Raw genomic sequence first — 22,268 nt, forward strand, 5'->3', positions numbered from 1 at the left:
ATTCTTATATCTTCTGAAAACAAGTTGTATGTCGTGAAAGAAAACGATGTGTTATTTCGCATATTTGTTTTAGAAAAAAAGGTAGGAAGTTTGCTAGGTAAAATTCTTTCCTTTGTGTTTCACACTTATGTTAGAGATCATTGAGAAAGCTAACAACCTGCAGAGTAATCTGCTAAGGTCAGTTTTCCATCGATCTACGATCATCGACCTAAATAGCGCTTTCTATTAGCCTAAGATATTCGATATTTTGTATGTACAATACGATACAATCTATGTATTCGATCAGAGCCTGACTAAGACAGGGGCATACGAGACAGTTGCCCCTGGCCCCTACACCAGAGGGGGCCCCAAATCGAAAAGAAAGTTTATTTTATGTTTCCTTCTTTAAAGAACTTAATTTAAATAGAATTTTTGTCAAATTTTGGCTCTTCAGATGTACTATATCCTTTTAATGATGGACATAGAATTGTCAAAAAAACAATAAAATGGACAGAACGATATTTCGTCTGACCATTGGAGAGGGGGGGGGACTTTATAGCTATTTTAGTTTCTAGTCAATTTTCTTGTTATTTATCTGTAATGAGGTGAGAAACTTAAATACCTACATAAAATTCGGTTCTTTATTAATGAAGTAGTGAAGCAGAGGGGGGACCCCAAAGAAGTTTTTGCCCTGGCCGCGATTAGGCTAAGTCGGGCCCTGTATTCGATATTCCGAATGCCATGCAAAATCTTGAAAATGACGTAATAGAATTGTAGGCATTTTGAGTTAAAATCTGACAATAATAATTAAATAATGGGATATTTAGCAACATAGAATGCTTTCACCTGAAATCCGAAAGATTATGAGAAAAAAAAAATCTGAAATTTAATGATAATGAAAGTAGTAGTAATTGTTTAACATTGTTTTGGTTTCTTTGCTGTATAACTAAAATTTTAAATTTTAGGAGTGTGCTCTCAGAATGGCAACATCTAATTTCTCAACATGGCGAATATTTTCGAAGGTTGTATGAAGTATACACCTGATAACGTTATGTTATGAAATTCTTTACGGGCCATATGTCAAGGTAATGAATCAAAGATCTACCTTTAGTCGAACTAAAGAGCCGAGGAGAGAAAAAATCATCCGAACTAGACGTGACGACGATGAACGTTTCCAAGATGAGCCTCCCACTCGGCGAAATTCTTCAGAAAGACCAAACACATCACATGCGTCTTCTTATACGCGATTTAAAGACAATTTCTCTGATAAACCTCGCTCAAACAGTCGAGACACTCAAGGGAGTCTTGTGTTTAGGCGACAGGAACGAGGCAAGCTTCAAACCAATTTTTCGAAGGGTTCCACTGGAGAAGTTTCGCCTGGCCGTGTATCACACACCGATTCAATGAGAAATGAAAGTTCTGGACGTTCAAATTATATATCTCATTATAACAGGGGTATCAACAGCCGAGAACGGGACTATAATACAAAGCGATCTGGTTCGTGCCTTTTTCTTTGAAATTTATTTTTAAAATACAGTGAAAATTGTTTACGTTTATAATATGCCTCGTACCAATACTAGGTTGTATAGGACTAGCAACTATACTGTCTAGTAATAGTAGCTCGTATTAGCAACTTACATTTTATCTAGTTTGTATTCCAAATCAAAAGTAGATATGCTTAAAATATTTTCTCTGAGTGATAATTATAATTATAAGAAAATATAATAATAATAATTGCTTGTTATCCAAACAATGTGACTATAATTTTTGGCATTTAAATAATTTGTAATTTGATTGGAGTTATATATATTATGTGGTTTAGCGTTTTGTTGTCTTATAATACTTAAAACACGGTATAATTTAAATTTTTAATCCTGCTATCAATTATTTTCAACAATTTAAAAAATGTTTTATTTAGAATGTAATGCATGCATATACACTAAAGGAATAAGTGTATTAAGAAATAACTATGCCAATTTCGGTAGCTCTAAAACCAGTACTCTGCTTCTGTAGTATAACTAAAATAATTATTACATCATGCATGCCACATTATATAATTCTCATCTTGTATTCAGCCAATAAACTTTGCAGGATTAATAATTTGAAAAAGAAATCAATAGCAATATCAAAAATTTGTTCAAAACATTATTTATATAAAGCTTAATGTTATTAGAAAGTATTTTACAAGAAAAAACTTATGAAATGAAATCAATAATAATTATACAAATTTCTATTAAATGAGTGAGAAATATATTTTAAAAGTATTCAGTATTAAATTTCAAGTAGCAAAAGATCACCATCTTTGAATTTAATATAGCAAGTTCATCAAATAATGCAAAGCAAGCTCTGCCCACCAGTTTTAACAAAGACAAAGTAAAAAGTTCATGTGATTAAACAATTTGTTGGACCACAGAAATTTATATTCTCATTACAACAGGAAAAGGTAATGTTGCAAATAAAAATATATGTATACTTTTAAAAAATTCTCAAAGTGAAGTAAAAAGAAATTATTCTACTGTTTTAATTGGTAACCTTAAAAAGGTAACTTTCAGAATTTTAAAATGCTCTAAAAATTATTTTATGAAATTATCAAAAAATATAGAAAAATTGCCAAAATTAAGTTGAACTTTTAATTTACTAAAATTTTAATTTTCTGATCCTAAAAAGTGATTTTTGTTTAATCTGTTCTAAAGAGTATACAGGAAAATGTTATCGAGACAGAATTATGACAATTTGTGTTAGGAATACTCATACTGGCACTCAGCTATCCCTATAAAGGCAGTCTCAACTATATTAAAATTAATAAAATAAGATTAACTATCCTAATTAGTCACTTGCTGTGAAATTCAAAATTTTAATTAGATTTTTAGAAAAATTAATCAAGATATTAATGTTTTGTCAATAGCTTCTGAATATATAATAATACAAAAGCAATTTTTACAGACCTATAAAATTTAATAAATCAACTTTTATGTAATGTTTTTATTTCCATGGTTTTCTTTGCCTAATTTTAATAACCTTGAAAAATATTCTTTGGCATTTCACTACAATACTTTTCATTGTTTTTTATGTTTATAGCATGTATTGTGTGGTATTAAGTAATTTTTTTGTTTGCAGGTAATTGTTATTGTAGTTAACAACAAACTTTTTAAAACAATATAAAGGTAGATCAATCAAGTCTAAAATATTGTCATGGTATAATGTTTTGGACTAGAATTCTTATTTAAATTGATATTTATTTATTTTTCAGGGCTTCATATTCTGTTATTATATATTATAATGACATAGATATTTTGTAATTTTTTTTTCTTTGTTCACATTTTCCTATTAAGGCATAACATGCATAAACTTATGTTAAAATGTTTAACCATGTTGGTCATGCATAAAAATTTGATTCAAAATATTTGGCAAACATTTTATTTGTTAGGGATATTAGTTTTGTTTAATTTCAACAATAATGTGGCATGGTGTAGTAGTAGTAATAAGCATAATGCGATCATGATTTTCTTAAAAAGACATTCTTAGTGTCAAATTTAGATTACTACTAGAGGTATGCTATCTTAATAGTCTTTTTATATTTTCTGTTTATTATATACCCGAAACATTTTAATGGAGTCAAATTCTATATTATCTTTGTCTTATTAAGAATGTGACTGGTTCATCTGCCTTCTAATCTCACGTTATCTTTCCTAAGACTAGCATAATTTTCTTTTGTCTCATGCAAACTAAACAGATATCAAATAGAATGTTTCTTCTCTTGTTTTTGCTGATGAAAGAGTCAAGCAATTTAATATTTGAGACAATGAAAAGATTTGAATTTCTAAGAAATCTCTTCTTGAAAATTAAGTATATATATTTATAAATTGTCTAAATTCAAGAAAAAATTGTATAGCTGTTAAATTGGCATAGTTAAAAATACACTTTTTTATAATGGTCTAAAAATTATCTTATTATATTTTTTGGTTGGTATTGTAGGAAAAAGGTGAAATCATACAATTTTTAATTAAATTTCAAATTAAAAAAATTCATTGTGTAGAATTCTCATTCTACAATGTATTTGTACAAAATTTTAGTTACTCCTAATCAGATGTTCTGTCCTGTACTATGCCAAAACACAGATACACACTTTTATCACTTATTATTAGTAGAGAAGTAAGAATAGAATTATATAATATGTTTTGTGAATAAATTTATTTTTTCAATCTTATACAATGAAGATAAAGTTTTAAATAGTTATGTATTTTACATTAATAATTTAATAGGCAGGAGAGCCATTATTCTAAGTAATAAGATAGGTGCCAAGGACAGCTAATAGTAAATAAAGTAATGAATGCTAGCATTTAAATGACATGCTATTTGGTGCTCATTGGTAATTTGTTACTTCAAATTGCATATCAGCAACCCTCTTAAAATTTCAGAAATTTATCTTATCTTAACATTTGTTGCTTTTTCTTTGCTGATAATGTAACTTTCGGATGCAATTACAAATGTTTTGTAAAACAGCACCAATCAGTACAAAATGGGGGGGGGGGGAATCTATGAAAATTTTAAGATAACTAGAAATGAATTTAAGATATTAAAATATCAGTTCTGAATAGGATGCATAATATAAAATGCATTTAAATTGATTATATAGCATGAAATAATGACAAAAGTCCAACTTTTTCAAAGATAGCATTACAGATTGATATGTTAATAGTCATTTCTCTATGCAGACATGTTATTTTGGGGGTGGGTGGGCTTTTATGTGTATATATGTATTTTAAGATGTATATATATATATATATTATTTATTTCTCAAAGTCCCAGTCTTAATATTGAATTATTGAGTTCTATTCCAACAAAAGGAAAGAATATTTTTTTTTATTACAAATGATTAAGGAACTGTAGTTTCCTGAATTACCTAGCTATGTTGTTGATATTGCTAGTGAAGACTGAGAATACTCTTTATCAGTCTTAATTTCTCATAATTTTACACAAAGCATATTTTAATTGTAGAATTATGATTATTTCTATTTTTATAAGCTTCAAAATAAATTTGACTATTTAATGTGCAATTTGATTTGAAATTGATAAGGGCCTATCAGCTGAGATATAATGAATAATGCAAAAGATATTTCTCTGAAGTGAAAATGTGCATCTCTGAAAAAAGTATTTTCTCCTTTTGTTAATCTGAAGTCCATGTATTCAATACCTGATGTTGAATTTTATATGGATTAATTTATGTATATCTAAGTTTTTGTAATTTACCTGAAAAGTTTCATAATTTTTTTTTAAAAAAGGATGTTTTAAGTTATAAGTATTTTCTTAGTATGATTTGTGAAGTAAAATGAATTTAAAAGAATAAAATCCAATAAAAATTGTCAAGAATTAGTATACAAAATGAGACTAATTTGTAGCATATGATCCTTATATTTTAAATTATTTATATCTTCTGTAGGATGATGGAAGCAGTAAAAACATTAGTTTCTCCCTCTGTACTCAATCTTTTGTCATATGTACTAAATGATTTTTATCAGAATCTTGAATTGAAAAGTTACCTGTTCAATTTGTCTTTATTTTTTTTCAAATTTTCAAATTTTATGATGTAGTAGATTTAATCATGAATATAAATAATAAATAATTTTATGTCATTTGTATGAAATATAAAAAAAACTGTTTACATATAGAATTTTTTTTGAATATGTCAAAGAAAATTAAAATTCAGAATTTTTAATAAAGTTATGGGCAAAGAATTTTAATTTTTAAGTATTATGTTTTAAAATAGTTTTTCTTTCTTATTATTATTAACTTATCTGATAAAGAAATTCTAAGAAATACAATAGTATTGATTTTCAGTTTTATTCTATTTATTAAAAACAATTTTTGATACATATTTTTCACAATATTAATCATTTTTTAAAGATGAGATTTTATTGACTAAAGAACAGTAATTGAAGCAGAAATTGTCTGTTTCATTTTTAAAAGATTTAGAAATTTTTTAAAAATATTTCGGAGTAAATTGATTTTAAAGTGCTTTTTTATTATTGCATTTAGATGTGTTTTTGTAATTCAAATATTATAATTCTAAGTCAGGTATAGGAAAACACATGATGATATAAAACATTTATGAAATTTTGCAATAAATTAGATAATTGGAATTTTGGCTCCTGTTTCTATAAATCTGGTAGTAGAAACATCAATCATTGAAGTTCACTAATGAAAATGTGCCAGAATTTCTAATTTTCAAGTCTTTTTTATCTAATCCCTGTTCTTCCTAGATGTCAGTAGTATTGATTTTAAGTTTGCTTCATTAATATATAGTTTTGATATATTACCTACAACTCTCTCTATCTCTCACACACAGCATTTCATGTTATTGCTATCTACACTTTTCATTTAAAGTTTGGCCCATGAATTCAAGGGTATCCTGTATATACATAATATTTTATGTGTGTATTTTAATTTTGCCTGCTTTTAAAATCAATGTCTACCATTAATGAAAACTGTCATTTCAATCTTTGTCATTTATTTTTTGGAATTTTTGTAAAATTTACTTGTAATAATATGTAATATCTTAAAATGTATTTTTATTTAATTTTAGGTTACCTAGACAACAGTCACATTGTAGATGAAACTAGGTTAAAGAATATTTTGCACCGTTTATTACGTGATGAAGATAAAGAAAGGCAGGCCAGTTTGATTCGACAACTCAGATCTATCTTTGAACATCCTGAAAATTTCAAAGTAATCATTTTTTTTTTTTTTTCAAAATCATATGTGATATTATAAAAGAATATGTTTTATTATAATTATCTGTTGTAGTATTTATTTTTTTCAGGCTGATATTTAGCATTTATTTGTATGAGTAAGAAAAGAAAGTTTGTTGAATGTAATTGTTATAAATAAGTTTAGCAATGATTTTTATTTTTTTTAAAATCTACATATTTAATTTTTTTTATTTTTTTACTATTTTTGATATTTAAAACATTTGATAAATTATTATTTACCTTGAGATAACAGCCATTTTTTTTCTTGACATAAACTATTTTATATTAATAATTCATAACTATTTTTTCATACTTAATTTTGTTGGTAGTGAAGAAGAAATCCAGAGTTTTGACTTAACATCAAATATTTGTCAGTATACACTGGAATTTAAAATTAAGAGTTTTTAAACATTTACTCTAATATTTGAAATACTAATGAATGCAGTGTGGATGCATAGTAATTGTTAAGCATTTGTATACTAAGAAACATCAAATAGTTTTAATTGAATAGTGAGGACAGAAGTTAGTAAATAAATGTGAATAAATATGATTTTTGTATGAAATGTAAATAAATTGTTAGTTTTTCTGTTTAATATTGGCTGCATGTTTAAAACAACCAATATTAGTAGTTTTACAGACTTGCTTAATTTTCTTTGATTTTCTTTTTCTTGTTAATTTTTTAATTATAAATTAGAGGTTGAAGTGATTGTAAGATTTTGGCTGTGGAGCCATTAGGGCTTTGATTTTTTAAATTTGATTTCACCAAAGAATCAAATTTTTGGTCGGTTTGATACATATTATTAATTGTTTAAGGTTTTTTTTTTTTTTTTTTTTTTTTTTTTTTTAAGAAAGTTAGTGCTTATTGCAAGAAATTTATAGATATATTGTAATTAAGTAATTTGAATTTATTTTATATAATTTTCAAATTGAGAAGCATTTTAATTAACACAATAAATGCTGTTCAATGTCCTCCATAGGTGATACCAACATTATTAATGTTATAAGAATAACGGTTATTTTCATTAATATATTTGTGAGAGTATGAATTATTTTTATCTTTTTAAAATAGATCATTCAAACCAATAAAGATGACATTTTTTCAACATTTGAAGATTTTATTCAGCTTGGGTAAATATTTTAATATCTTATAAAATTTTAACTTTTCATTTCATTTTATTTGTTATTAAAAATAAGTTGCTAAAAAGTAGCTTATTTATTTATTTTATCATGAAATTGTTGTTCATAGATTATGAAGTTTTTAGTCTTTTTTTAAAGTTATTTATTTGATCAAAATATCTTTCTCATAGTTTTTGTATCTCAAAATAAATGTGTAGATGATATTAAATTTTAGTTAATGGATAAATGTTTAATTTACTTCTGAATCAAGAAATTTCTCTTTTTTTTTCTTCTGAATAATAAAAATTCATCATTCATCTCTAAATTGCTTTGATATAAAAGAAAACTGAATTTTAATATAATTTAAATATTAATTTTTTTTTGTAAACCTGATTTTATTCAATTTTCTCATTTTATTCCATGAGGTTATTAATAGAAGTTTGTAATTTAAAAAAATTAATAATAAAAAACTATTAATAATGTTACTCATTTTCAGGTTGAACACAGAGTTGAAACATGAATTTGTTTTGACAGTTGGATCTTTAGGCGCTGTTTTGGGTTTTAAAGCAAAAGGGTCAGTATATATTTTTGTTATTGAATTCCTTTCTGACTAATATCTGTATAAAGAATAACATTAATTTTAATAATTAATTTTGTTTTAGGTTGCTTGAATGGGAATTTAATGTCGTAAGTTTATCTAAGTCTGAGGAAGTGCGAATTTTAATTCTGAAGTCACTTCTGGAGGTGAGTTTATACTATTTGTAGAGTTATTACATATTTTACATTTGTATATAAAAACAAATATATATTTGATTATGTAAAATGCATACCGTCCTAAATGAAATTTAATGAAAAATTTTAAGTTACTAATCAGCAAGCTTATGCTTGAGAAATCTTTTTTTTTTATTACTAATTGCCCTTAATTAAATGGCCATACATCTGTCTTGTGTTAACATTTTAGCAATTCTGTCCAATGAGTTGATAGTTTATTATTGTCTAATATCATTTATGTTTATTTTTAAATAATTATTAGTTTTAATGTTTTTATATGAATTCTTGCAGATGTTGAAGATAGATGGAGAGAAAAAGAATATTTCTGAACTTGTACCTGTAAGTAACTATACATTTTTTTTTTTTTACTACTAATTTAAATGTATACTTGAAATATATTTCTGAAACAAATTATATTTACTTCAGATGATCATGTCTAAATTGCAATCTACATTAGAAGTTGCTGATGCGCCTGATATGTTAATTGCCATTGTGAATGTGATAACTGAAATTGCCAATAAATATCCTGAAGTATTTTCAAAACATTTCAGTGTAAGTAGACAAATTTTTTATTATTTTATTATTGTCAACTGTTTGATGTTGTTATTATCATAAATTTAACTAAATTTGTGCAAATCTTTACATTTCCTCCCTTTTTTTAGGACACAGTCGATATTCTCATTGGCTGGCACATTGATGCTACTCAGCAGCAATCCGTGATAGAATTTACATCGAATACTTTGATTGGATTTCAGCATTTTTGGATATCAGATATCAATTTCACAATTACCTTATTAGGGCAGTTTTTAGAAGACATGGAATCATATGCTGAAGTAATTCTTTTTACTCCAAAATTTTCTTTTAAGGCTTGTAAACTTGTGAACATATTATCTTATAATGTTGAATCTCTGGTTATATTGATTAAGGAATTTATATTCTTAAGCAATCAATAATTGCTTATTCCCATCCACAGTAATTTTATTTTTCAATTTTTAAAAACTTCCAAGATGAAGTTATTTTATATTTGAGTATTATTTTGTCTTGTCTTTCTAAGCTTTATCTTTTTTTGTAGGGCTTGCCTAAGGTTAAACCACAACCTAAAAAGTCAGTTATGTACCTTAAGGTAAATTTTATTTGGAATGGGTCAACTAATGTGTGTCACATTTTTTAATCCTAAATTTTCTTCCAAGGATATGATTAACAATATTTTTTAATTGCATGGTGATGCTACATGCATATAAGAATTTATGCATGAAATGAAAAAATGAAAAATGAAATGAAAACAAAGACTTGTTATTGTCTCTGTTGCTTAATAAAACATTTATGTACAATTTACAATTCCATTAAAAAAATTAAAAAGTTGTCTAAAGAAAGCATTTTTACTATGATTTTAATTTTGCATTTTTAAGACTACTTATTATATGCTATTTTTATGTTCAAAGTAGCTGTACCTGCTTCAAATTAGCTGTTGAATTAAATGATAAAAAAGCATGATGAAATAAAATGTTTGTATTTGCATCAAATGCTAATTTTCTACATTCTATTTTGCATGTTAGCATCTTGTGCAGGCATCCAGCAGTTAAGAAGTAGAGACAAAATACATTTAAAATAGAATATACCTCATATCTTTTTCAATATTAGCACAGTGACTATGTGCTTAAAGATTTGAGAAAAATTTATTTGCGTTTGTGTTTTATACTAAATAAAAATCTTAAAGCACACTGAATCTGATTGCACAGTAAAAACTTTTTACTTTTGGTTTACAGTATTAAATTGAATTATTACTAAATGCTCAGTTCTGAAAACTCTTATTCAATTTGCATTTGTACAAGAATTGTTATTTAGTTGGAGGCTAAAATTCAGAATTCTAATTTGATTTAGGGTTATTTGGTATACATAAATATTTCATCATTGCTTTATTTTTTTTTCTTCTGTATGTGTGAATGGATGATTCCTTTATTTTTATTTAACGAAATTGAAAAATAGAAAAAAGAAAAAGTAATAGAAATAAGAAAAAAGCAAATTGATAAATAGAATGCATTCATACTGCTGTATTCTGATAATAATTTCTATGTTTATGAGTATTAAAATATATAATGATCAGTGTGATATTGAAATATTTCTTATTTTTGTTCATTTTATTACTTTTTTTACTTTTCCACATGTTTTTATAGATATATTAGATTTTTTACTTATTATTTTGGTTAGTACTGAATTTTTATTTTTCTGTATACATTTTAGTATCATCACTATCATTTCTAATATTTGTATTTGGTCTTTATGCTGGCAGTAAGATAAGATTGGCCTTCATCACTAATCGGTACCAATTTTTGTGGATGAATGGCATTATGTTGAGTAGATAAGAAATTTCATTAGAATTTTGGAATTTTTTGCTGCTTTGTTTTATTCAGGCAAAGTATTAGACAACTGACAGAGATTTTTAAAGATTTTATGCATTTTTTTTAAATTTACAACAAATTTAATTATTGCTATTATTTCCATGTGTTAAAGGCTTGTGGATATATCTTTGATTTAATGCTGTAGGTTTCTTTTAATAAATCCATTGCATGTATCATTCTTAAATTAGAATGCTTGAATTTTTTTTTTTTTTTTCATCTTTTTAAGAATAACTTTTCACATTCTTAATCGTTTTAAGATGAATAATTAATGCTGTTGTTCATGCTTAATTAGGAGGGAATGACTAAACTTCTATAATTGTTTCAAATGTAGTCAGTAACACTTAGAATTTTCTGTTTGGAATTTTTTTTTGGCATATTATAAATTCATGCATTTTAATATATAATGGTATTATGAAGTATTTTGATAAATGAAATACTATGGATTTATGTTTATAACTGTTTTTTAATTTTTTTTTTATTTCTATGTGCTTTCTGTATTATTGAAAAAGTATATTAACTTTTAAAAATGTTTAAATGAAAAAAATTCCTGTTAAGTGACAAAATATTAACAGAAGAAAAAATTACTATTTCTTTATTTCTTTTAATTAAAGTATTTAGAACATCAAGTTATCAACACAATTAATGAAATATATAATGTTTCCAAAGCATCAATTTTTAATATTAATATTCAAACTGTTTTAAACTGGATGTAAAATGTTAACTCGTTATAATTCTGAAACTAAATAAGTATTTTACAATAATTAATAATGTTTTCCACTTCTCGGAGATCTTTTTGTTGAATTAGGAAGTTCTAGGCATCATTACTAATATTTTTTAAAATTTTATTTATTTAATTACTTATTCTTATTTTTAAACATTAAGAATATAGATCTTTCACTAAATTCTTTATATAGTCAATTGCTAATATTTTCTTCTAGCATTTTTAAAAAATTTGAGTTAGCTTAAAATTTCCCATACATTTAACAAGATGCTTTAAATTAAAAAAAAATTTTAAATACAAGAAATTAATTTGTTTGATACACATCTCTTGATAAATACACATCTCTTTTAATTTTCTCAAAACATTTTAAGAAAGGAAGGGCAGTATTTTTCTTATACATTTTAATATGTATGAGACTGATTGCCACAAAAATTTATGAATTTCATTCATGATATCTTTTTTTTTTTAATTTATACCTCAGAACATTTTTCTTTTTATTCAATGAAAGGTAAAAAATGATGAGTTTAAATTATCTACTTATTTGTATATATTATAGATTAAGCATTCAGCTAGTTTGCTAGTGATTATTTACTATTATTGGTGGGCTAAAAATTAATGCTATTTTGATATCATTGAATAATTTTTTCTTATTTTAATACAATAATTTCATTTTGCATTAGTAAAGGATTTTTTTATGTCAATAGAATTATCATTTACTTCTGATATATGTGTTGGTAAACAGTATGGATAGGGCAGAATCCCTTGGAAAAAAACAAATCCTTTTATTTTTAAGTACTTTGAAAATTGTGCATGAGTTTTTGTACTGCATCTTTCATGAATAAATCTGACAAACAGTTCTGAGATATGACTGATTGGCTTGAAAGTCAGTCTAGATGGATATGCATTTCTAGTATTGTTTATATTGTTGTCCCCCCCCAAAGTCTGGGTGAGGGGGTGTTGAATCTTATCTGAAATTTAATAACTAAAAATGTTTTTATTTTTTTCCGAACATTGAATTTTATTTTACATTTATTTTAGTTAAAAGAATATAACAATTTTTCAAATTTAGTTAAAAATGAATTGTGTAATAAATAAATAAAGAAAAGAAAATAAGGCAACATTATTTTGTGGATATTAAGATATATTCCCCCAAAAATTAAGAAATTTCTTTGAAAACCTGGAAATACAGAATAAACTCTGGGAAATTCAAACAGCAGAAATAATGGCCACCCTGATTAAAAACTATATGCTTGAAATATTTTTTTCTTAAGTAATATAAAGGCCAGTAAAACAATAATGTACAGTCAGTCCACTGTAACTTAATGATGGGAGATACTAGAATAACAGAAATGAGTAATTGAAAACATTATTCCCTTTCAGCATGTTGTTCAATATATGACCCATTTGCTTCATTGTCCTGGTGATAACTTTCTGTCCATGATGTTATTGCATAAAACTCTTCAGACTAGTTATTTCGTAACTTTCCCATGCCTGCAGCAAAATTTTTGTAATTTTGCTACTTTTTCTATGTAAACAAGTGTTCTTTCATTCAAAAAGATAGAAATCTGATGACAATAGATTAGAAATGTATGAAGGTTGTGTTATCAGTTGTCATTTCCATTTGGCCATTCTTCTAAACTATGATGCATGTAGTTTTACTTTATTGTGAATCAATTTGATGCATATCTGGAACTTCATTCTCTTCATAAAAAGAGATTGCATTTTCCGTACCTTAATTTGTAGTTGTGTTCTCCCCCCCCCCACCACCACCATTCCCTTAAAGTTAAAATCGCAGAATCTTCTAAAATTGTTGAAATAATTGTTGCACATTTAAAATATTCAAGATATGATTCAGTGTGCCTATAAAGGCATTTCTAGATTACTCAGTGAAATAGGTATTTGAGAGGGGAATTGATTTAGGATAAAATTGCTTACTCATTCAAGATGGCTGATAAAAGATTTATACTGTATTTGAGAATTGTTCAGTTTTTCAAATGTTTAGGTTTTCGGGTTTTCTTTATGGATTTTGATGTAAACATTTCATCTTATACATTATTTTTATTTTTATTATGAATTTCCATTCAAATTTATCTCATTTTCAAAGGAGATATCATTCCATGCATGTCATTGAAAAAAAATTCTTTGTTTTGCTGCAGGAATTGGCACAATCAAAATTAAATTCTACTGGAAATACTGAAAAACCGAATTCTGCTGAAGAAAATGTTAGAAAGATTAAGAGTCTTATAAGGTTTGTACTTTTTTCCCCCTCTGAATTGATTTGAAGGTATGCAAAGACTTTGAAATATTTTATGATTTCAATTATTGACTTAACATTAAATATTTTATTTCTTTGAATAAACTAATAGCTTTAAAAATATTCTCTCTCTCATTATATATATATATAATATAATATGCAAAATTACGCATTTTGTGATACTTAGACTTTTTTGAGTTTACAGTAATTTAAAATAAAACCTTTTAGTGTTGCCTTGAAATAATTTCTATATCAATGAAAAAATAAATATTTAACTAATACTTTTATATGATTATTTTTAAAAAGTGTGTCCAATTTGAGACCATTTTGGAAATATTATAACCGAAAGATGAAGTTTCAGTAGTGGGTGATGGAGTTTTTTTTAACTTTTGAAATGATGAATTCATGTAATAAAAAGTTATTTACTTGATATTTTGAAGCATCGCAAAGTTTATTGGAATAGATAGTCAAGCTGCAGATTCTGAAAGTTGTGATAATTCAGTGTGAATTGTGTATCGAATAATCAAGTTTCCCAGACAAATAATTTAATTCAAAAACATTATAGTTTGATTTTTAAGTTGCATATAATTCAATATTTTATAATTTAAATATATTATGAACTCTTAAATGAATGAAAATGTTTCCTTTTTAAAATAGAAATTGCCATCAAATGGAAGAGCAGAGAAAACAATACATTTTAGGTTATATTATATTTTAAAAAGTGTGGGTAAAAATAATGTTTTATATATTATTGCGACAATTAAAATATTAGAAGCAAACAGTTATTTCCAAAACCAAAAAGTCATGAATTTTTCTTTTGAATAATTTTAAATATGATCCCAACTGTTATATCTTTCTACTTTAGGGCATGCAAAATATCTCTGTTTATGTGTTGACAAGCTAATGTTTAATATTTGTAGACATAGTTAAAAATTCTCAGTATTTAATATCTTTTATTTTTATTAAAACTCTTTTTTATTAGAATAGCATGTACCAAACATAAGACATTTAAAAAAATCACCAATGTATATTTATTCATATGTTAATAGAATTATAAAATATTAGGTTTATTATTAAGATTTGTTGAATTACATTTATTATTGTATTCTTGTAAGTTGATTCTTACATATGCTGAAATTCTAGAGTTCTGATAACTGTATTGAAGAGTATAGGCGATTTAATTACAATTGAAGAAAATGGTCCTATCACACCTATGTTTGTTACTGAAGTAAGTTCTTAAATTTAATATTTTTAAATAAATTTTCTTTTTACTGAATTATTGTAATCAATGATTGTTATAATCGAAATATTTTTATTATAGATGCTGAAGAATTTTTTAAAATGTGTGAAAATAACTGTCGGATACTGTTTTTCCTCAGATCTAATAACTTCAGGTATTCTTTCTATTTCGTGATACTCTTGCAAATAAATATTATTTATACACTATGTATGAAATTATGCCTGTAATTAATGACCACTTACATTTTTGTCCGTATTCTTTTAATCTTCAATGAAAAATTATATAAATTTTTGTTATTGATATTGATTATAAGTAATATGACAATTTATAATTTCCATGTATGTATATTGATCTATATATCTATGAAGTCCTTAATGTAACTTTATTATGAGCAATAATTATTATTCTGTTCAAAAGTATTTAGAAGTTTGATTATTAAATATTTGTTGTACAAAAGTATAATAACTGATGTTATAATACAAATGTGCTCATTTATTAAACTACATTTAAAGCATAATAATAGATTTTATTCTATATTTTAAACCAAACCTTGTTATTTACTACTTCTTTAAATGTGCAGTCAATTATTTTAAAGTTTGAAATTTTAAAATATTTTTTTAATTGTAAGTTACAAAACTTTTTGACAAATTTTAGTGTATTTAGATAAACATAATGAGCCTCCCTCTTCTGCTAACATTGCAATTTTTAAAGCTAATTTGAAAGTTGTTCTGCACCCAATTCATTAAAGTTAAAAAGCATTCAAACTATAATTCGTTTTGTTGACAGTCAGGAAATAGGAAATAATAAGTAAAAAATAGTATTTGAACTTATAAAAATGTTATTGCAATGCTATACCAAATAAGACTTTATACAGTTTTAACTAATACTTATAATATTGTAATTAAGAATATTTTATTGCAACTACATGTTATTTTGTAGTTAATGCTGCCTTTTTTTTTCTTCATAATTTGTGAATATTTAATTTTATAAACTAACAATGTTTTTCTTTTCTTTTATAGCTAATGAATGCTTAGTACTTCTTTTGAGATTTAATCATTCCCATTCAAAAAATGCTCTTAATGAATTGATGGTCTACATTGAAATGCTGCAATCCAAGAACAATGATTTTGTTTATGAATCCCATGTTGTTTCTATTCTGTGTGTAATGATAAGTTTTGTGAAAGCAGTTGGAACATATTTACCTGTTGAATTTGTTACCCTTATGTTTTCACCAACTTCAGTAGTAAGAGAACTGCGCCTCTCGCCTTCAGAAAAGGTATTTTTTTTTAATTGCACATAAATAAAATAATAATAAAAATAAATAAATTTAAAATATGTTTTTGTATAGACCTATGAAGATAACTTTAATAAGAGCTGAAATTTATATATTCTTTACAGATTCAAAAACTTCTTATGGAATTATATCATGTGGTTCTTGCAGTCAAGAAAGTTCAAACGATGGAAGAGTGTTACAAGTGTATTTTATCAGACATAACAGAGGCTCATAATGAGATTTTGAAATCATGCAGTGAAACTCCACAAAATATCATTAATTTAAAAGTTCATGAGGTTACTCTCTTATTAAGTATTTGTGGTTTAGTTGAAATTGGGAATATAAAACATTCCTTAATTGGGGTGAGTTTAATATTTATTTATATTGCTGAACTTTAGTTTTATTTTAGAGATAAGGCATTTTAGAACTTTTCCACTTCAGTTCCAAAATTATATAATTCCTCTGCTAAAATTTTTCTTGCAAACTCAATTATATGTTTAAATGGCATTAATTAATAGTAAAGAGAAGGAAATAAAAAGATTATTTATTAAATAATTAACTGCTTCAAATCTAGATTGCTTTTTCATTTACTTATTGGTATTGAAGAATTCTGCAAAAGAATTAGCTGGTATTGTATGTGCAGCCTCTGGATTTCATTGCATCCATGTAAACCATCTTGATTGCTCTTGTTTTAAAAGCCCTGTTTAAAGTTTCTTTAATTTTATTATATTAAATAATAATCTTTTTGTGTATTAGTAAAAACTTAATTGACATGAATTGAGCGTAAGACATACTGTTAATTTTATATAAATACTATGCTGTGACAAGATTAAATGTCTTATTGAAAATAATAATGAATAATTATTTATAAAAACCATTTTAAGGATTTTTAATATTTTTGTTACACCATTTTCTTCTTAAAGCATTTTAATTTATTTCTCTGCTTTCGTTTTTAGTTTCAATCTTATTTATTATAGTTTTCATTTTTATTTGTTATATAAAAGAATTTTTACTGGCTGATTTTAATTTTTTCTGCAAAATTTTATGTTTTTGCATTATAATTACTTTTATTAATTTGAATACATAAAAACACTTTCCCTAAACTAGCTAACAAAAAAAAAATCTTATGTTTTTTTTATTCTTATTTATTCATTTATTGTTGTTAATCATTAAATTTTGTTAAGCAGCAATATTTTATGTTCTGTATTCTGTTTAATAGATGATAGAAAAACTTTCTATTTTCTTAACCTTAGAATGTTATTTGATCAATAGATTAATCTAGGTATTAATTTTTATTTTAAAATTTTATTTTTATTTAGATATTTGCATTGAAACCCAGCTTCTTTGATCTGATGATAAATCACTTAAAACCAACCGAGCCAGAACTTGCCAAAAATTTCCCTGGTTTACAGGCTTCTATTTTATATACATTATACTCTCACTGTCAAAGGTAGTTAGCTCCTTATGTTATATTTATAATGTCTTTTTTTAATAATGTCATATAAAGATAGTTTATTTATCTTTTTAAATAGGCTGTTGCAAAAGCCATTTTATGCTTAATTGTTCATTTTTTATTAATTTGAATTCAATTTTATGTAGGTTTGATAATAATTTTAAGGAATGGAAAGAAAATTGGCAATTCTGATGAAATACTGTTTTGGAATCTTTTAACAATATTATTCTCAAAACATTTACAAACATATAACAGTGCTTTTAATAATATTAATTGCACAAGTGTCTGAATGATTGTTAAAGTGGGGATTTTATGTTGATAAAATGTAGAATTGATCATACATTCAGATAAAATCAGATTTATACATTTAGATAAATATATGTAATTAATATTAAATATAAAAGGACAACATTAATTATTTAAATCCATAAAGATTATTTATATAATGATGCATTTTTATAAATCCTGGTTCATTTTTAAATTCATTATTTTAATTTAGCTTCATTATTTGGCAATTTTGAAACTAAGTTCCCCATCCTCACACATGCATGAATAAAGCCATTATGAATATTAATTTCATCTTTCCCTGCAGAATATTCATGTGCATTGTCTCCCCTTCCAGTCTTATGATTTTCTCCACTTTAAGTTGATCTGATAAATTTCTACTAATTTCAAAGTATTTGAAGCTATGTTGGCAACTCTCAAAATTAGAATTTTTATTTCATATTTTGTGCTACATAAAAATTAACAATCAATGTATTATTTCAGGCATTCACATTATGTAAATAATAGTGCTCTTCTGAATCCTAAGTCTTCAACAGCTGGATCTTCTATGTCAGCTTCTGGTCATAGCTCACCTATTATGACTGATGTACCACCTCCTTCCCCTAGCAGTGGCAATCTAGAGAAAATTATTCATCTTTTGATTGATCTTTTAGAAGGACAATACAATTCATATGATAGCAAGTATGATTAATGTTTGTGGTTTTACATCATAATTACAGAAAGGTATAAATTGCATATGTTGGAAGGAAAATGTTAATTCTAAAATATTATTCTCTAGACTTCTTGCGGCTATGTGGACAACTGAAATTCTTGAACAAATCCAACCCCATTTGCCTCGCTTACTTCAGAATCCTTCTTTTAATGGTTTATTACAAGCTACATTAAATTCAGGTATTAATTAGTACATTCAGTTTTCATATTAAATTTGTAGTGAAAAATATTTTATTTATTATTTAGGCATTACTAATTTTTTCTAGAATTGATTGATTATTTATGCAATTTTTTTTCTAGGATTTTCACATTATTCTTCTATTTGTAAATATTGCTGCAAAAGCCTTTATATCTTTTTGAAATGGGCTGTCTCTGCATTGTCAGATTCCGTTCTTCAGAGGTTTGTTGATTTGACTCTTGAAGTTCATTTTTTTTTCTTTCTATATAAAATTAAATGGTGCAACATAATATTTAATGATTTATTATTTTAGGTATTACGATTTATGTATATTAAGATTGAATAGTCATGAAGCAGAAGTACAAGATGAGTTTGTTTCTCTTCTTTCTCTCCTACCCCTGGATGTTATTTTAAAGTAAGTTATTGATCATTTTGGAAATTTTTCAATGCCGAAATATTAAGTGTAGAAAATTATTTTGAGCTTCTTTCTTTTTTTTTTTTTTTTTTTTTTTCCCTAAAAGGATTTATTTGATCCGAGACGTCTACCTTTCCTTGCTTCATTTGTTTGTCACATAATTTATAAGCATTTTGTAAAATACTACAAATTTACTATTTCCTTGTCATCCCAACCGCTTTTATTTGACTAACAAATACTCATTTAATAAATTAATTATTTAAAATTTATAATAATTATTGAATTTACATTTCATAATTTTTATATTTCAAGAAAATTATAGAGATTTTATTAGAAGCTTTATCATATCACTTTATTTTTACTTTAATTATTTCAGGAAATGATTATTGAAATCTTCTGTTAGATTTTATTTTTGCTTAAATATCATTAATGAATTATTGTATGTTTTATAATAGTTTATACTCAAAAGTAATATGAATATTTTTTTCTTCTGTTATGATTATATGTTTAATTGAATGCATTTACTCTCTTTCAAACAGAGGTCCAACAGTTAATCTTTCTAAAGGAGGATATCTGCAACCTAGTGCAAAAGATCATGAATCGTCCTATAAACCACTGTCTATTTTAGACATTTGGACAGTATTTAGAGGATACATGGGTCGATCATCATCTGGAAATTTCTTTGGCCATCATTTTAGATCAATAACAAATTTTATTTTGCAAGGAAAAGCACCACAGTAAGCTTTGTTTTCTTTAAAATGTTTGTTTTTCAATTTGTGTTGGTAAAAATGCATTTAATAATTTTATATCTTTTTTATAACTAATAGAAAGGAAAAAAGTAAATTTTTTTTCTTCCTATTTTAATTTCATTTATTTGTCAATGGTAAAATAATGTTTTAGCTCAGAATTAAGTTAAATTTAATTAGTACTCACATTTGATATACGCTGCTGATCTAAAAGTGTGCTTTTATTTTTATAAACAAATTTTTGAGTTTTGAAATTTTTAGATTTGCTTATAGACCTGTTTCAGAAATTATATGCACATTCTTTGCATTCTCAAATGCATAAACTTATCAGCATAATATCTAATGAATCAATTTTTTGTTCTTTATTATAATTGATATTCTTGAGGCATGGTATCATGCATTATCTGTTTTTTGGTTATTTTTATTTATTTAATTAAATTTCTCTTAAAAAGTCTAAAAATTTGTCATGTTTTTTTTATAAAATTGGATTAATAAATTGAAAGGATAAAATTAAAATTATTAATAAAGTTTTAAATAAATTTAATGTTTAATAAAAATAAAAAAAATCTAATAATATATATTTAAAAATATTTAAATAGTTTAAATTGCTTAATTTTTTTATAATTATGTGTTTAGTTTATGATAAGATGATAGTTCAGTTTGCGAACATATTTTATTATTCTTTGCAAAATTTTGAATTACGTTTTTGCTTTTAGGGAAAAGAACTGGCTTTTGCGTTTGTATATCAGTTGCCCTCCTCCTGAACGCCGTAGCAGAGTAGATTCTCTGTTAAGTCAACTGAGTAGTATATCTTCTGCTGTCCTGTGGTTTTGGGCTGTTTGGGAAGTTGCTCAGTTTTGTGTTGTTAATAAATTACGTACTCCATTGGGCAAACCACAAGAGACATTCATGGCTATTGAAGGTTTGTATTGATTTTATATCTCTTTTATTAATATTGCTATTTCTTTTTATTATTTCCTTTGACAACATCAATTGCTTTGAATATAGTTGGAACAAAAAGATTGTATAGATTACTTCATAATCTTTCGTAATCATTGGCTACATTGGACATATCAGTATGTTTTGAATTTGTTTGAGCAAAGATGTGTATGACGTTCTGATACGTCATGAAATCTACTATGCTTTTACTTGCCCACAAAATTAAATATGCTCCAAGTGTTAAAATAAAAATGTGTACTTAAAGGATTAAGAAGAAATTCTGAAGCTATTTACTTTAACCCTCTGAACTGTGGAATCATTTTTTTTTTTCATGTTTTGTTAAGATGATAATTTTACTTATATTGATTTATCCTAGACATTTATGGTTAAAGCATTCTTAAGATTTCAGATTAAAATCAAATATTTTTTTAAAAATTGATTCATTTTTTTTAAAAGCTACTTATTTCTATATTCTTTACAAGAACTTTACCTGTGACTATGATGCTCTTGATGCAAATTCAAAAAAATTTAATATAATTTTATTAATCATGGTCTCCATAATCCCAAAACAATTTTCCTTTGAAAGCTTATAAATTCTTTAGCCATTTTATCTTCCGAATATGATAAATGGGAAAATTTTGATTGGGTTGCAATTAATATGTTGAAGGGAGGCTAATATATCAACCCAATTTGAAAATTCGCTGTTGGTGTCAAAGGATATGAAATTGAAACTTCCCTCCCCTCATAAGTCTCTTAAGATTGAAGATAAAAAGATAATTCAACTTAGGCAAATTGTCACCTCTTCTTTCACTGAATAATTTTTGTACTGAAATTTTTTTAATAGCTGCAATAACTATAAAGTAGAAGCTGAAAAGTACCTTTTACTCTAAACTTATGACATCTTGTAAGAATGCTCTGCTCTCATCATTTGCATGCTATTTCTTTTTCTTTCAACCTGATAATTTCAGCTGTTATAAAATGCAAAAGGAGAATGGGTTGGGAAATGACTCCTTTGATTTTCAGACTGTGAGAATCTGCC

General features: G+C 25.4%; 1 protein-coding gene across 2 annotated transcripts in view; it reads left to right on the forward strand.

Moving 5' to 3' along the window:
• Positions 1-960: 960 nt before the first annotated feature.
• Positions 961-22,268, forward strand: part of LOC129966951 (serine/threonine-protein kinase SMG1-like) — an 81,211-nt gene continuing 59,903 nt past the window's right edge. The window contains exons 1-21 of one of the 2 annotated variants that reach the window (XM_056081570.1): positions 961-1,476; positions 6,563-6,705; positions 7,798-7,856; positions 8,341-8,418; positions 8,507-8,588; positions 8,907-8,954; positions 9,042-9,167; positions 9,278-9,448; positions 9,688-9,738; positions 13,892-13,983; positions 15,133-15,217; positions 15,311-15,383; positions 16,249-16,505; positions 16,628-16,864; positions 17,822-17,952; positions 18,724-18,921; positions 19,019-19,131; positions 19,252-19,351; positions 19,443-19,544; positions 20,084-20,281; positions 21,007-21,212. In XM_056081570.1, coding sequence (XP_055937545.1) covers positions 1,068-1,476; positions 6,563-6,705; positions 7,798-7,856; positions 8,341-8,418; positions 8,507-8,588; positions 8,907-8,954; positions 9,042-9,167; positions 9,278-9,448; positions 9,688-9,738; positions 13,892-13,983; positions 15,133-15,217; positions 15,311-15,383; positions 16,249-16,505; positions 16,628-16,864; positions 17,822-17,952; positions 18,724-18,921; positions 19,019-19,131; positions 19,252-19,351; positions 19,443-19,544; positions 20,084-20,281; positions 21,007-21,212 — 2,959 coding nt within the window. In that variant the 5' untranslated portion in view covers positions 961-1,067. The remainder of the gene's footprint in view (positions 1,477-6,562; positions 6,706-7,797; positions 7,857-8,340; positions 8,419-8,506; positions 8,589-8,906; positions 8,955-9,041; positions 9,168-9,277; positions 9,449-9,687; positions 9,739-13,891; positions 13,984-15,132; positions 15,218-15,310; positions 15,384-16,248; positions 16,506-16,627; positions 16,865-17,821; positions 17,953-18,723; positions 18,922-19,018; positions 19,132-19,251; positions 19,352-19,442; positions 19,545-20,083; positions 20,282-21,006; positions 21,213-22,268) is intronic. The other variant, XM_056081571.1, reaches the window with a different exon arrangement.

Source organism: Argiope bruennichi, chromosome 4 (genome assembly GCF_947563725.1).
Source record: "Argiope bruennichi chromosome 4, qqArgBrue1.1, whole genome shotgun sequence".
NCBI lineage: Eukaryota > Metazoa > Arthropoda > Arachnida > Araneae > Araneidae > Argiope > Argiope bruennichi.